General features: G+C 42.3%; 1 protein-coding gene across 2 annotated transcripts in view; it reads right to left on the bottom strand.

Annotated features, from left to right (window-relative positions):
* LOC125888423 (uncharacterized) overlaps positions 1–4,802 on the bottom strand; it is a 70,463-nt gene extending 65,661 nt beyond the window's left edge. For both annotated transcript variants that reach the window (XM_049575802.1, XM_049575801.1), the window contains exon 1: positions 3,356–4,802. In XM_049575802.1, the coding sequence (XP_049431759.1) occupies positions 3,412–4,782 (1,371 nt within the window). In that variant the 5' untranslated portion in view covers positions 4,783–4,802 and the 3' untranslated portion in view covers positions 3,356–3,411. The remainder of the gene's footprint in view (positions 1–3,355) is intronic.
* Between the last annotated feature and the right edge of the window lie 10,644 nt (positions 4,803–15,446).

Here is a 15,446-nt window from a genome sequence, read left to right as displayed (position 1 = left end):
AGCTGCATTGGTAAAGTCAAGTAGGTCAGGTGAAACACATGTGGGTGTTTAAGTAATCAGTTAAGCAGACCAATCAAATGAGACATTCTTAGGAAAAGTTTTTAGCAGCCCTAATTAAAAGAGAGGAAACCAACCAAACCACTGTCGTGCCAAGGCGTAAAGTACACAGATCAGCGATGCCGAGAGGAAAAGAGACATCCGAGAACATCCGGAAGAAGGTGGTGACAGCCCATCAGTCTGGGGAAAGCTACAAGACCATCTCCAAAAGAGTCAGCTCCATTCATCCACTGTAAGACAAATCATTTACAAATGGAGGGCATTCAGCATGACCACAACTCTGCCCACAAGTGGACGGCCATCAAAACTTTCACCAAGAAGCACCAGAAAAATAATAATTCAGGTATAGGCCAACCCAGACATCACCTCCAGAGAGTTGCAGACCTCTCGGGCAGCATATGGGATAAATGAACATGCATCTACAATCAGGCAAAAAATGAAGAGACATGGCATTCATGGGAGAGTTGCTGGAAGGAAGCCTCTGCTCTCAAAACAGAATACAGTTCCCCGTTTAAACTTTGCCAGAGAGCACTTGGACAAACCAGAAGCCTTCTGGAAGTCCATTCTCTGGACAGATGAGTCCAAAATTGAATTATTTGGCTACAATCACAGGCGCCATGTTTGGAGAAAAGTAAACACTGCATATCAAGACAAGAAGCTCCTCCCAACAGTGAAGCATGGTGGTGGAAATGTGAAGGTCTGGGCCTGCTTTTCCACCTCAGGACCAGGACGACTCCATATTATCCAGGGAACTATGAATTCCCAGGCCAATCGACAAATTCTTGACCAGAATCTTCTGCCATCACTCGGGGAGTTGAAGCTGGGACAGAAATGGATTATGCAAAAGGTCAACAACCCAAAGCATTCCAATAAAACTACCAAGGTATGGTTTAAGAGAAAGAAGATTTGCACACTGGATTGGCCCGGTCAAAGTCTGGACCTCAATCCCATAGAAATGCTGTGGCAAGATCTGAGGCGGGCGGTACATGCCAGATGTCCCTCCAACCTCTCTCAACTGGCTGAGTTCTGGAAGGAGGAGTGGACAAAAATCTTCAAAAGCAAATGTGAGACATTGGTTTGTGGTTACAGACGATGTTTGGTTGAAGTAACGACTGCAAAAGGAGGTGCCACAAAATACCAACTGAAAGGGTTCACATACTTTTGCACGTGGCAGATTTTCAGTTTTTTTGAGAGATAAATTACTTTTGTTTATAAAAAAAATAAAGTATATGTCTTTTTTTCTGCATTTTCTTTATTTGGATGGTTTGCTTTACAAATTGGGATTTGGATGTTCATGTCATAAGGTTGTTTTAATTTTTTTTTTTTTTTTTAGAAAGCAATGACCGTGTTTGGAGGGTTCACAAACCATCAAGTAGCATGGACATCACTGTCTTTGGGCCACTGACAGAAAGACAGAGTGTCAGCTCTCACCTTGAGGCCCTCTCTCTTATAACTAAGAGTCACAGAACAAACCTTGGTGTTATCCTGGACTCACATTTAACTTCCACAGCCACATCAAATCTGTAACATCACCTGCCTGCTACCATTTAAAAACACTGTTAGAGGAAAGTGAGACCTTGAAAGGCTCAACCACACCTTTATTTCCAGTGGATTAGATTGCTGCAGTGGTCTGTTTGTAGGAGTTTTAAAATGAGCTGTTGAGCAACTTCAGCTTGTTCACAATGCTGCTGCTCAGGTCCTGACAAAAAACTATGAAATATGACCATATTAGTCCAATTCTGAAATCCTTACACTGGTTACCTGTCACTCAGAGAACTGATTTCAAAATCCTGCTGCTTGTGTATAAATCACTCTGTGACTCAGCACCCAAATATATCTCTGACATGCTTGTGACATTTGAACCTTCTGGGACCCTGAGGACATCTGGGGCCGGCCTACTGACTGTCCCATGAGTCAGAACAAAACATGGTGAAGCAGCGTTTTGTTATCATGCAGCACAAACCTGGAATAATCTCCCAGGTGATGTTAGACAGCCCCAACTTACACTGTCTGCTCCACCCTGTACTGACTGCAAACTGATTTTTAAACTCCATTTTAAATCATTTTAAATAATCTTTTTATCTTTGCACCTCTTGTCTGAACTTTTGCTGTTTGTTTAAATTGTAAATCATTAAGTCATTAATTTGACCCTTTATATCTTTTTTCTCTTTACTCTTTTAATGTAAATATGTATCCTTTATTATATGTTATAATTTATTACTCTATAAATGACTTTGAGTTGTCCTACTGTCTGAAATGTGCCATACAAATAAAGCTGCCTTGCCAGAGAGGGAATTTAAATCTTCCACTCTCAAATGCTATTTTGTTTTTACCGACCACATGTGGTGAGGCAGAACTTCCCCTGTGTTGAATTGGCCATCTTCTTTGTAGTCGTCCCTGGTCAGCCATTTTGTCCTGGAGGCCATGTGGCCTTAGACAGGCAGCCATTTTGTCGTAATGTGTTCTCAGCAGCCCTCACACACTGTCTCTGCCTTTAGTGTCTTCATGCTGCTGTCGTGCACATGGTCATGGTGCTTTTAGCCGTCATTTCACAGCAAATAATTTCAAATGTGAAACTTTCTCATTATTTTTCCAATTTTCTGTTTGTAGTTTTCCTGTAATTTACTGTCATAGCTGACCTTAGCATTTCATTGTATCTCCAATAGAATATGAGATCTATTTTACACACCAACAGATATGTTGTCTCTAATCATTCAAATCACCATCACAACAGTAAAAAGTGGGTAGCAGGTCTGATTGTTTATGTTTCACCTTTATTATAGAGACACTTGATTATTGATTGATATAGAGCATGGTATAATAACAATCATATAACACTGACAACAGCCCAACATACAACAATTATAAATGCATAAAAGGCAACTCAGATTCCTTCACATAGAATAAAAGAATCACAGAATCATTTCAAATCAAACATCAGTACAATAACACAAGATACACATCAGTCAAATGATCAAAACAACAGCTGAGGTGAAAGCAATGTTCAAAGATTGATTAGTGAAATGTTCCAAAATATTCCAAACAATATGACATAACAGAGCAGCCCCTGCTGTGTGTCAGGAGTGCAGCCCAAAGCAGTCATCCCTATAATCACATGGATCCACAACAACACAAAGACAAACTAACTACAATATATATCATATATACATATATATCTGCACCCTGTCAGGATCAAAGCTTGACTTGTAAACTTGTCAACTTTTTCTCCCAACGTTCTTTCTATTATTATTCTGATTGTTTTGTATTCATTTGTCTTTTTTCCCATCATCTATTTCACCTCTTGTACTTTTGACATTGTCACAGACAGACAGTGAGGAAATGAACATATGCATATTAACTGTGTGTCTGAGCTGAAAGCTGCTCTCCTCTCCTGCTCCTCTGATTCACAGCCACTACAACAACACAGAGCATCACCAGCAGACCACTGAGCACTGAGCATCTCACTGTGTAGAAGGTGGAGTGAATCCCAAAGGGATCTCTGTACATTAACACAGTTTTCACTGATGACACACACTGATAATCTTGGTCAACTGCACACCAATACTCTCCTGTGTCTTTCGGAGAGACATTAGAGATAACCAGACTCCACTCAGAGCCAATGCTCACTCTGCTCATGGTCTGATTAGAGCCTATAGTAACGATTCTGCCTTCTGTTTGGTTCGACTTGATGAACCAAATGTGCCACACACCCTTTTCCCAGTCTGTGCATGGTAGAGTGACTTCTTCTCCCTCTGAGAAGAGCTCGACAGCAGGAGGACCAAATTTAGGACACACCAACAGAAAATATTGTTTCACACTGGAAGAAATTTCACATTCATACAAACCTCTCTGATTTAATGTCAGTGATGAAAACACCAGAGAGTAGTTTTGGTCCACTGAAGGCACAGTCTGGTTTGTTGTGTTGTTTAGTTCAGTGTTGGAGGTGAAATTAATCCAACGTGGGGGCTGGTTATCACTGAAATCAGTGACAGTGCACGGCAACACAGCCGTCTCTCCCACTGAGCCATAGATTAATTCATAGCGCAGGTAAAATTCTACAGGGTTACTGCTGACACACTGCTGTTGGTTCATCAGCAGACAGGTGAACTCTGTAAAGGCATTTGTTCTGGGGCTGAGCACATGAAGTGCCGATGAGCTTTTCTCCACTCTGTATACTTCTCCAGCATCGTCCATCACTGATGTTGTATTGTCTCCTAAAACTCTGGTCCATGGGCCATGTTTATGTGCTAAGTCACGTTTGAGCCACAGGAAATCCAGACTGTCAGCTGCTCCAGAACATGGCAGCCACACCTTTTCTCCAAATCCTGGTGTAACATCCATTTTTTCATTCACTGAGCTACAGATAATGACACTGCTGTTTCTCTCATATGTGACTTTGCCGTCGGTCCAACACTCCTCTTGGTACAGGCCGGAGTCTGAATGGGTCAGGTTGTGGATGATGTAAGAACCATTCTCCCTGCTGACAACTGAGAGTCGTTGTTTCAAGTCTTCAGGTACTGTGGAGTTGTGGGACCAGAGGTCAGAGGTGTTCCACAGGACAAGCTTCTCCTCACCAACAAATCTGGAGATCAGGCAGGAGCTGGCCTCCTTGGGGAGGTGGAAGGTGAAAGAGTGCCCTTCCTCCTTGATGGTGATGAGTTCTTCTGCATGAATGTTGTTGATGAGAGCAAACAGCAGGAAGCAGAGCTCTGTGACTGCAGCCATTCTGCTCTGAGGTCTCCTTGTGAGTGTCGTACAAACACTGACGCCACTCACCTTATCAACTCTGTGTCAACTCTCATCAGCAGCTCATCTTTGTGGTCAGACGAATGTGACTTCTTGAAGCGTTCAGCTTTCTATGAAGTAATCTGTGTCCTTAGGACGTGACTAAAAGCCTCGCAGTATGTGTCTAACCTTTTGACCTGAACATGTTCAAAGTGTTATGTTGAGTTTACTGCACAGGGAGCTTTTTGTTTTATAGTATCCATTTACTCTTTACTCAACCAGGTCAGTCTTTAAGAATTCATTCTTTTTTACAATTTCAGCCTGGCTAAAGGCAAAGCCTCATTGCTGGAGGACAGCACTACAAAGACTGCATCGGGAACCAAGTCCTTCTAAACCAGGCTCATTCACAATGGACAACCGCTGGTTAACAAGCAGCACAACAAAGCAACTCTTCCCTCCATTCATGGACTGATAATGTAACAACTGGGCGAAGCATTAGTTCAGTTGTCTATACATCTGTCCATACGACATCCCTCTGTCCTTAGGACCCTCACAACTGATCAGGAAAAACTCCCCAAAAAACCCTTTAACGGGGAAAAAACGGTAGAAACCTCAGGAAGAGCAACTGAGGAGGGATCCCTCTTCCAGGACGGACAGACGTGCAATAGATGTCGTACAGAACAGATGAACATGATAAATTAACAGTAATCCGTATGACACAATGAGACAGAGAGAGACAGAGAGAGACAGAGAGACAGAGAGAGACAGAGACACAGAGAGAGACAGAGAGAGAGAGACAGAGAGAGATGCAGGACAGACAGTAATGACAGTAGCTTACAACAACATTAATGAAAGTAATAATATTATAGTTATAGTTCTGGCTAGTGTGGTACAATATGTTGAAAGTATGTATTAATATCTGGCAGTATACATATGTGACAATAATCATATGTGTATAATAACAGTAGAAGTATGACTAATGATGGCAGCAGCAGCAGGAGGCATCTGGCAGGACCACGGCAGCAGCACAACCACACACGTCACGCTGTCCAGGCACCGCTGTGATATGAGTTAACCTGAGAGACAGTGGAGCACAAAGGCTCCGGAGAAGAAGCCGAGTTACTGACATGCAGTATGGCTGAGTTAGTGACATGCAGTAACAGGACATGAGATAGAGAGAGAGAGAGAGAGAGAAGGAGAGAAGGTGCCCGGTGTATTATAGGGGGTCCTCCAGCAGACTAGGCCTAGGTCAGCCTAACTAGGGGCTGGTACAAGGCAAGCCTGAGCCAGCCCTAACTATGAGCTTTATCAAAGAGGAAAGTCTTAAGTCTAGTCTTAAATGTGGAGACGGTGTCTGCCTCCCGGACCGTAACACGAAGATGATTCCACAGGAGAGGAGCCTGATAGCTGAAGGCTCTGGCTCCTGATCTACTTTTGGAGACTTTAGGGACCATGAGTAACCATGCGGAACAACGTGACTTCTTTATCTCATCATCAGTGGAAACTTTGCAGCGTTCAGCTCTCTATCATGTAATCTGTGTCCTTAGGATGTGACTAAAAGCCTGGCAGTATGTGTCTAACCTTTTGACCTGAACATGTTCAAAGTGTTATGTTGATTTTCCTGCACAGGGAGAGTTTTATTTTATTTTACTGAAGTCATAAAGATCAAACTGTCATTAATAACGACAGCCTGTCAAAAGTCAAAGCCCCTTGAGAGAGCGAGGTGGAGGCTAAAACAGAAATGTGAAAAGTTAAAAAGTCAGCAGCACACATCCACACATTTCTGAAACACACACTACTTATATACAATCACAACAAGCATCACATGTGACAACAAGCATTACAGAAATAACCTGCAGTCTAGCACACAAGCATCAGGCACAACAACACAGAGCAAAAGTAGCATCCAAAGGCAGTAAGACAAAGACAAACAGCAGCAGCAGGACAACAAGAAAATGCATGGGACAACAGCACGTGGCAGACAAAGGTTAGGGTACATTTTTCTTGTGTAGTCTCTCTTCCATCAGGCCAAATCATACAAAATAATAAAGTAGCCTACTGTATTTATGTAGATGACATGCAAATATACATATAGCTTTCACCAGGTGATTATGGACCTGTGGAACATCTGTGTCACTGTACTGAGCAAATCAGTGACCGGATGCATCAAAATTTTCTCCAACTCAACAGAGATACAGTTCTGCTTGAAAGTTTATGAACCCCTTGAGTAATATAGATTTTTCTGTTGTTTTACCATGATTTTCTTTTCTTTTTTTTTTTATCATCAACAGTTTTTATAAATAAAATGTCAGATTAATGTTCATCAGTTTCATGTACTTGTATTGAGCAAACTGTGTGAGTAGCCAGCAGACTATGTGAACCATGGAATCAGAGTATGTGCAAAAGTAAGTGAACCACAGCTGCATTGATAAAGTCAAGAGGGTAATAGACTCAGGTGAAACACATGTGGGTGCTTAAGTAATCAGTTAGGCAGACCAATCAAATGAGACATCCTTAGGAAAGGTTTTGGGCAGCCGTGATTAAAAGAGAGAGGAAACCAACCAAACCACTTACATACCAAGGCGTAAGACACACAGATCAACAATGCCGAAAGGAAAGGAGACATCCGAGGACATCAGGAAGAAGATGGTGACAGCCCGACTGGGGAAAGCCACAAGACCATCTCCAAAAGAGTCAGCTCCATTCATCCACTGTAAGACAAATCATTTACAAATGGAGGGCATTCAGCATGACCACAACTCTGCCCACAAGTGGACGGCCATCAAAACTTTCACCAAGAAGCACCAGAAGAAGAAGAATTCAGGTATAGACCAACCACACATCACCTCCAGAGAGTTGCAGACGTCTCTGGCAGCATCTGGGATAAATGTACATGCGTCTACAATCAGGCAAAAAATGAATAGACATGGCATTCATGGTCAAGATGCTGGAAGGAAGCCTCTGCTCTCAAAAAAGAATACAGTTCCCCGTTTAAACTTTGCCAAAGGGCACTTGGACAAACCAGAAGCCTTCTGGAAGTCCATTCTCTGGACAGATGAGTCCAAAATTGAATTATTTGGCTACAATCACAGGCGCCATGTTTGGAGAAAAGTAAACACTGCATATCAAGACAAGAAGCTCCTCCCAACAGTGAAGCATGGTGGTGGAAATGTGAAGGTCTGGGCCTGCTTTTCCACCTCAGGACCAGGACGACTCCATATTATCCAGGGAACCATGAAATCCCAGGCCTATCAACAATTTCTTGACCAGAGTCTCCTGCCATCAATCAGGGAGTTGAAGCTGGGACAGAAATGGATTATGCAACAGGACAACAACTCAAAGCATTCCAGTAAAACTACCAAGGAATGGCTGAAGAGAAAGAAGATTCACACTCTGGATTGGCTCGGTCAAAGTCTGGACCTCAATCCCATAGAAATGCTGTGGCAAGATCTGAGGCGGGCGGTACATGCCAGATGTCCCTCCAACCTCTCTCAACTGGCTGAGTTCTGGAAGGAGTGGGCAAAAATCTTCAAAAGCAAATGTGAGACATTGGTTTGTGGTTACAGACGATGTTTGGTTGAAGTAACGACTGCAAAAGGAGGTGCCACAAAATACCAACTGAAAGGGTTCATATACTTTTGCATCTGGCAGATTTTCAGTTTTTTGAGAGATAAATTACTTTTGTTTATAAAAAAATAAAGTATATGTCTTTTTTCTGCATTTCCTTATTTGGATGGTTTGCTTTACAAATTGGATTTGGATGTTCATTTCATAAGGTTGTTTTAAATTTTTTTTTTTTTTAGAAAGCAATGACCGTGTTTGGAGGGTTCACAAACCATCAAGTAGCATGGACATCACTGTCTTTGGGCCACTGGCAGAAAGGCAGAGTGTCAGCTCACACCTTGAGGCCCTCTCTCTTATAACTAAGAGTCACAGAATAAACCTTGGTGTTATCCTGGACTCACATTTAACTTCCACAGCCACATCAAATCTGTAACATCACCTGCCTGCTACCATTTAAAAACACTGTTAGAGGAAAGTGAGCCCTTGAAAGGCTCAACCACACCTTTATTTCCAGTGGATTAGATTGCTGCAGTGGTCTGTTTGTAGGAGTTTTAAAATGAGCTGTTGAGCAACTTCAGCTTGTTCACAATGCTGCTGCTCAGGTCCTGACAAAAAACTAGGAAATATGACCACATTACTCCAGTTCTGAAATCCTTACACTGGTTACCTGTCACTCAGAGAACTGATTTCAAAATCCTGCTGCTTGTGTATAAATCACTCTGTGACTCAGCACCAAATATATCTCTGACATGCTTGTGACATATGAACCTTCTGGGACCCTGAGGACATCTGGGGCCAGCCTACTGACCGTCCCAAGAGTCAAAACATGGTGAAGCAGGGTTTTGTTATCATGCAGCACAAACCTGGAATAACCTCCCAGGTGATGTTAGACAGCCCCAACTTACACTGCCTGTTCCACCCTGTAATGACTGCAAACTGATTTTTAAACTCCATTTTAAATCATTTTAAATAATCTTTTTATCTTTGCACCTCTTGTCTGAACTTTTGCTGTTTTTAATGGTGATTTTGTTTAAATTGTAAATCATTAAGTCATTAATTTGACCCTTTATATCTTTTTTCTCTTTACTCTTTTAATGTAAATATGTATCCTTTATTATATGTTATAATTTATTACTCTATAAATGACTTTGAGTTGTCCTACTGTCTGAAATATGCCATACAAATAAAGCTGCCTTGCCAGAGAGGGAAGTTAAATCTTCCACTCTCAAATGCTATTTTGTTTTTACCGGCCACATGTGGTGAGGCAGAACTTCCCCTGCTTTGATTTGGCCATCTTCTTTGTAGTCATCCCTGGTCAGCCATTTTGTCCTGGAGGCCATGGGGTCTAAGACAGGCAGCCATTTTGTCTTTAAGTGCTCTCAGCAGCCCTCACACACTGTCTCTGCCTTTAGTGTCTTCATGCTGCTGTCGTGCACATGGTCATGGTGCTTTTAGCCGTCATTTCACAGCAAATAATTTCAAATGTGAAACTTTCTCATTATTTTTTCAATATTCTGTTGGTAGTTTTGCTGTAATTTACTGTCATAGCTGACCTTAGCATTTCATTGTATCTCAAATAGAATATAAGATCCATTTTACACACCAACAGATATGTTGTCTCTAATCATTCAAATCATAATCACAACAGTAAAAAATGGGTACCAGGTCTGATTGTTTATGTTTCACCTTTATTATAGAGACACTTGATTATTGATTGATATAGAGCAGGGTATAATAACAATCATATAACACTGACAACAGCCCAACATACAACAATTATAAATGCATAAAAGGCAACTCAGATTCCTTCACATAGAATAAAAGAATCACAGAATCATTTCAAATCAAATATCAGTACAATAACACAAGATACACATCAGTCAAATGATCAAAAACAACAGCTGAGGTGAAAGCAATGTTCAAAGATTGATTAGTGAAATGTTCCAAGATATTCCAAACAATATGACATAACAGAGCAGCCCCCTGCTGTGTGTCAGGGTGCAGCCCAAAGCAGTCATCCCTATAATCACATGGATCCACAACAACACAAAGACAAACTAATTACAATATATATCATATATACATATATATCTGCACCCTGTCAGGATCAAAGCTTGACTTGTAAACTTGTCAACTTTTTCTCCCAACATTCTTTCTGTTATTATTCTGATTGTTTTGTATTCATTTGTCTGTTTCTCCCATCTTCTATTTCACCTCTTGTACTTTTGACATTGTCACAGACAGACAGTGAGGAAATGAACATATGCATATTAACTGTGTGTCTGAGCTGAAAGCTGCTCTCCTCTCCTGCTCCTCTGATTCACAGCCACTGCAACAACACAGAGCATCACCAGCAGACCACTGAGCACTGAGCATCTCACTGTGTAGAAGGTGGAGTGAATCCCAAAGGAATCTCTGTACATTAACACAGTTTTCACTGATGACACACACTGACCATTTGGGTCACGAACTGCACACCAATACTCTCCTGTGTCTTTCAGTGAGACATTAGAGATAACCAAACTCCCATCAGAGCCAATGCTCACTCTGCTCACGGTGTGATTAGAAAACATACGAACGATTTTGCCTTCTGTTTGGTTCAACTTGATGAACCAATAAAGCCACACACCCGTTTCCCAGTCTTTGCATTGTAGAGTGACTTCTTCTCCCTCTGAGAAGAGCTCGACAGCAGGAGGACCAAATTTAGGACACACCAACAGACGATAAATTTTCACACTGAGAGAGGTTTTACAGTCATACAGACCTGTGTGATTTAATGTCAGTGATGAAAACACTAGAGAGTAGTTTTGGTCCACTGAAGGCACAGTCTGGTTTGTTGTGTTGTTTTGTTCATTGTCGTACATCATCCAATGTGGGGGCTGGTCATCACTGAAATCAGTGAGAGTGCACGGCAACACAGCCGTCTCTCCCACTGAGCCGTAGATTGTTTCATATAACAGGTTTAACTCTACACGTTCACTGCTAACACACTGCTGTTGGTTCATCACCAGACAGGTGAACTCTCTCTTCAGTGTTGTTGTGAAGTTGAATAGATGCAGATCTGATGAGTTTTTCTCCACTTTGTATCTTCCTCCATCATCGTCCATCACTGATTTCGTATTTTCCCCAAAAACTTTCTGCCATATTACTTCTTCATATCTATAGTCACGTTTGAGCCACAGGAAATTCAGATTGTCAGCTGCTCCAGAACATGGCAGGTCCACTGTTTCTTCAGGTCTCAGTAAAGTAATTTCTAGTCCATTCTTTTTACTACAGACTATAACACTGCTGTTTCTCTCATATGTGACTTTGCCATTGGTCCAACACTGCTCTTGGTACAGGCCGGAGTCTGAATGGGTCAGGTTGTGGATGATGTAAGAAGAAATATTCTTCCTGCTGACAACTGAGAGTCGTTGTTTCAAGTCTTCAGGTACTGTGGAGTTGTGGGACCAGAGGTCAGAGGTGTTCCACAGGACAAGCTTCTCCTCACCAACAAATCTGGAGATCAGGCAGGAGCTGGCCTCCTTGGGGAGGTGGAAGGTGTAAGAGTGCCCTTCTTTCTTGATGGTGATGAGTTCTTCTGCATGAATGTTGTTGATGAGAGCAAACAGCAGGAAGCAGAGCTCTGTGACTGCAGCCATTGTGCTCCGAGGTCTCCTTGTGAGTGTCGTACAAACACTGACACCACTCACCTTATCAGCTCTGTGTCAACTCTCATCAGCAGCTACTCCTTGCGGCCGGAAAAACACCACTTCTTTATCTCATCACCATAATCATCATCATCAGTGGAAACTTTGAGGCGTTCTGCTCTCTATCAAGTAATCTGTGTCCTTTGGATGTATGTAAAACTACTGAGGCTGTTGTGTCTTCAAACACAGATTATTGAGAGGTGTGGTGAAACCACCAGAGACAAGTGTGTAAGAGAGACATGGACATAATCTGTTTAATTGTTTATTTAAAAGGATCTCCATTAGCTGATGCCAGAATGACAGCTGGTCTTCCTGAGGTCCAGACAATAAAATATCACAGACAAGCATTACAGTCTCAAGTAAAAAAAAAATACATAGAAAATAATACATAGAAAATACTTCTTTTCTTAAAAATTAAAAATAAAGAAAAACATAATAGTCAAAAATTCAAACAAGATGAGCAAGAGTGTTGATGTGTTGAGAATAAATACATTTTTTATCAATGAATCATTTTTATTTATAAAGCCCAATATCACAAATCACAATTTGCCTCACAGGGCTTTACAGTATACGACATCCCTCTGTCCTTAGGACCCTCACAGCTGATCCCCCCCAAAAAACCCATTTAACGGGGGGAAAAAATGGTAGAAACCTCAGGAAGAGGTCCTTTTAAAACCAGCCTTTTCTCTTAATTACACGAACCTCACCCAGAAGACTGTTCCAAAATCCAATTGACCTGTATTCAAATAAACACAAGAAGTTTGTGCTCTAAAAAAAAAATTTAAAAAAAGATCAGTACTCAGTGAATAACCTCCTAAGCCCTACGATAAGCTATTATGGCAAGGCTTAACTATACAGACCAGTGAGCAGTGATAACTAACATGTCTTTGGGGTCATCGGGTGGGAACCTCCTTTCACCGGTGTTTCGTCTAGTTGGTCCCACGACACCTCCGGGAGGCTGGACAGTGATCTCTGGCATCCCAGATACACTCCCCTAATGCCAGGTCTCACTGCTCCCCACACTAACCGAACAACCTCCTTTACCTTACCTATACTACCACAGAGGAGGTAGACCCAGGGAAGGAAGCCTTGTTAGGCTATCACACTCCCCCGCCGGGTTAGGCTGTACAGTCTACCTCCCCAAGACGAGCCCTCACAACAATGACACCTCCAGGAGGCTTGACAGTGATCTCAGCCCAAACAACACTGCCACCTTCAACCAAACCCAGGCTCCGTTTATGCGAACTCCAGGCAGAAGCAATGCTGATACTACCTTTACTAGCACATTCACCATACTCTATTTCACACGCTACATAGCATAACTACAATGTAAGCTAAAGTTAAAGGAGATAAATGAACTCACAGGATCAGCAAACACACTCACTTTGCAGCATGGTCTCAAACAAAATGGATTCAAATAGGCCACTCCCACACTTAAATAACCTTCCTCTGCCTGGATTTCCTCCTTACTTACACATGGCTTTCTCAGCCCAAACAGCACTGCCATCTTCAACCAAACCCAGGCTCCATACATGCGAGCTCCAGGCAGAAGCAATGCTGATACTAGCTTTCCTGTCACATTCACCATACTCTATTTCACACACTACATAGCATAACTACAATATAAGCTAAAGTTAAAGGAGCTAACTGGACTTACAGGATCAGCAAGCACACTCACCTTGCCGCATGGCCTCAAACAAAATGGATTCCAATAGGCCACTCCCACACTTAAATACTTCCTCTTCCTGGATTTCTCCTGACAGGAAGTGGATCTCTCCACCTGATCTCAAGGAGTTATGTGCCCTGCTTAGTAGTTCCCCATGCTGGCCCCCAGCTGACATTATTTCTTCTGTAACAGATAAACTGGCTGCATTTAATTGCTTCATCTGACATTTCCCTCACTGTCTTCCTCAAACTCTGTCCCCGCACTCCGAGTTCCCCCAGGAGTGAGACAGTTGATCTTGCTATGAATCCCCTACACCCCACTTCCACTGGACAAATCCTAGTTTTCCATCCTCGCTGCTCAGCTTCTGCTCCTAAGTCTGCATATCTAAGCTTTTTTCTTTCATAGGCTTCTTCCACTGAGTCTTCCCAAGGAACTGTCAGCTCAATGAAATAAACTATCTGTTGACTCACTGACCACAACACTAAGTCAGGCCTCTGCCTGGTACAGACTATTTCCTGAGGAACAACAAGCTTTCCCCCTAAATCTACTTGCATTTCCCAATCACAAGCACCTTCTAGGCGGCCACACCCTTGCCTCCTCACTAACTTATCCCTTCTGTATTTCTCTCCCTCACGGACAAACTGAATTACTAAGCTCCTATCCTTAACACCTTCTGAATTCACCTGTCTTCGTTTCCCTTCGATGCCTGCAGCTAAACATTTCAACACCTGATTATGTCGCCATGTATATCGGCCTTGTGACAAGCTAACTTTACAGCCTGACAAAATATGCTTTAAAGTTGTGGTACGTGAACACAATGGGCATGATGGGTCCTCATTTACCCACAGTTTTAGGTTCTGGGGTAAGACATCGTACGTAGCCCCTACCAGGAATCTAATACGATTCTCCTCCATACTCCACAGGTCCCTCCAACTAAGCTTCCTCTTCTCTACACTTTCCCAATTCAACCACTGTCCCTGTTTAGCCTGGGCCACTACCTTTGCATCCCTTACTATCTCTTCCTGTCTGCGTATCTGTTCTACAACCAGCTTTCTTTTTTCTTTGAGGCCTGCTGTATTCCATACCGGTTTACCTGAGCCAAGCCCCAGGCCTCCCCGGCCAATCTGAACATTACCTACAATCTCTGCATGTCTAAGAGCTGCCTCTGCCTCCTGAACTGCTGATCTTGGGTTCCACTTCCTCCCCTTGGTTGGATTTGGAACCACACTCCTAACTACCACATCCTTACTCCCAGATAACAAGAGCTCTGTCCTGACCTTGGTACATTTAAATTCCTCTGTTAAACTAGATACTGGCAGCTGAAGTATCCCTTTTCCATACAATGCAACACTACTTAGGCACCTAGGAGCACCCAACCACTTCCTAATGTAGGAGCTAACCGACCTTTTAATTCTCTCCACAACAGATATTGGAATTTCATAAATTGACAGTGGCCACATTAACCTAGGATATAGCCCAAATTGCAAACACCACAACTTCAACTTTCCTGGAAGTTCTGATTTATCTATTCTATCCAATCCTTCTGCCACATCTTTTCTAAATTTCACCACCTGTTCCTTATCATTCAGCTCTATTGTACCACCTACCTAAGCTCTTTACTGACTTTTCCCTAATTGTTGGGATGTCCTCATCATCTATGACAAACTTCCTATCACTTAACTTCCCTCTACATATCGAGATGCTTCTAGATTTACTAGGCTTGATTTTCATGCTGGCCCACTTGA

Source organism: Epinephelus fuscoguttatus, linkage group LG5 (assembly GCF_011397635.1).
Source record: "Epinephelus fuscoguttatus linkage group LG5, E.fuscoguttatus.final_Chr_v1".
Taxonomy (NCBI): domain Eukaryota; kingdom Metazoa; phylum Chordata; class Actinopteri; order Perciformes; family Serranidae; genus Epinephelus; species Epinephelus fuscoguttatus.
The sequence above is the reverse complement of the archived record's forward strand: the minus strand, read 5'-3'. Positions and strand labels throughout refer to the sequence as shown.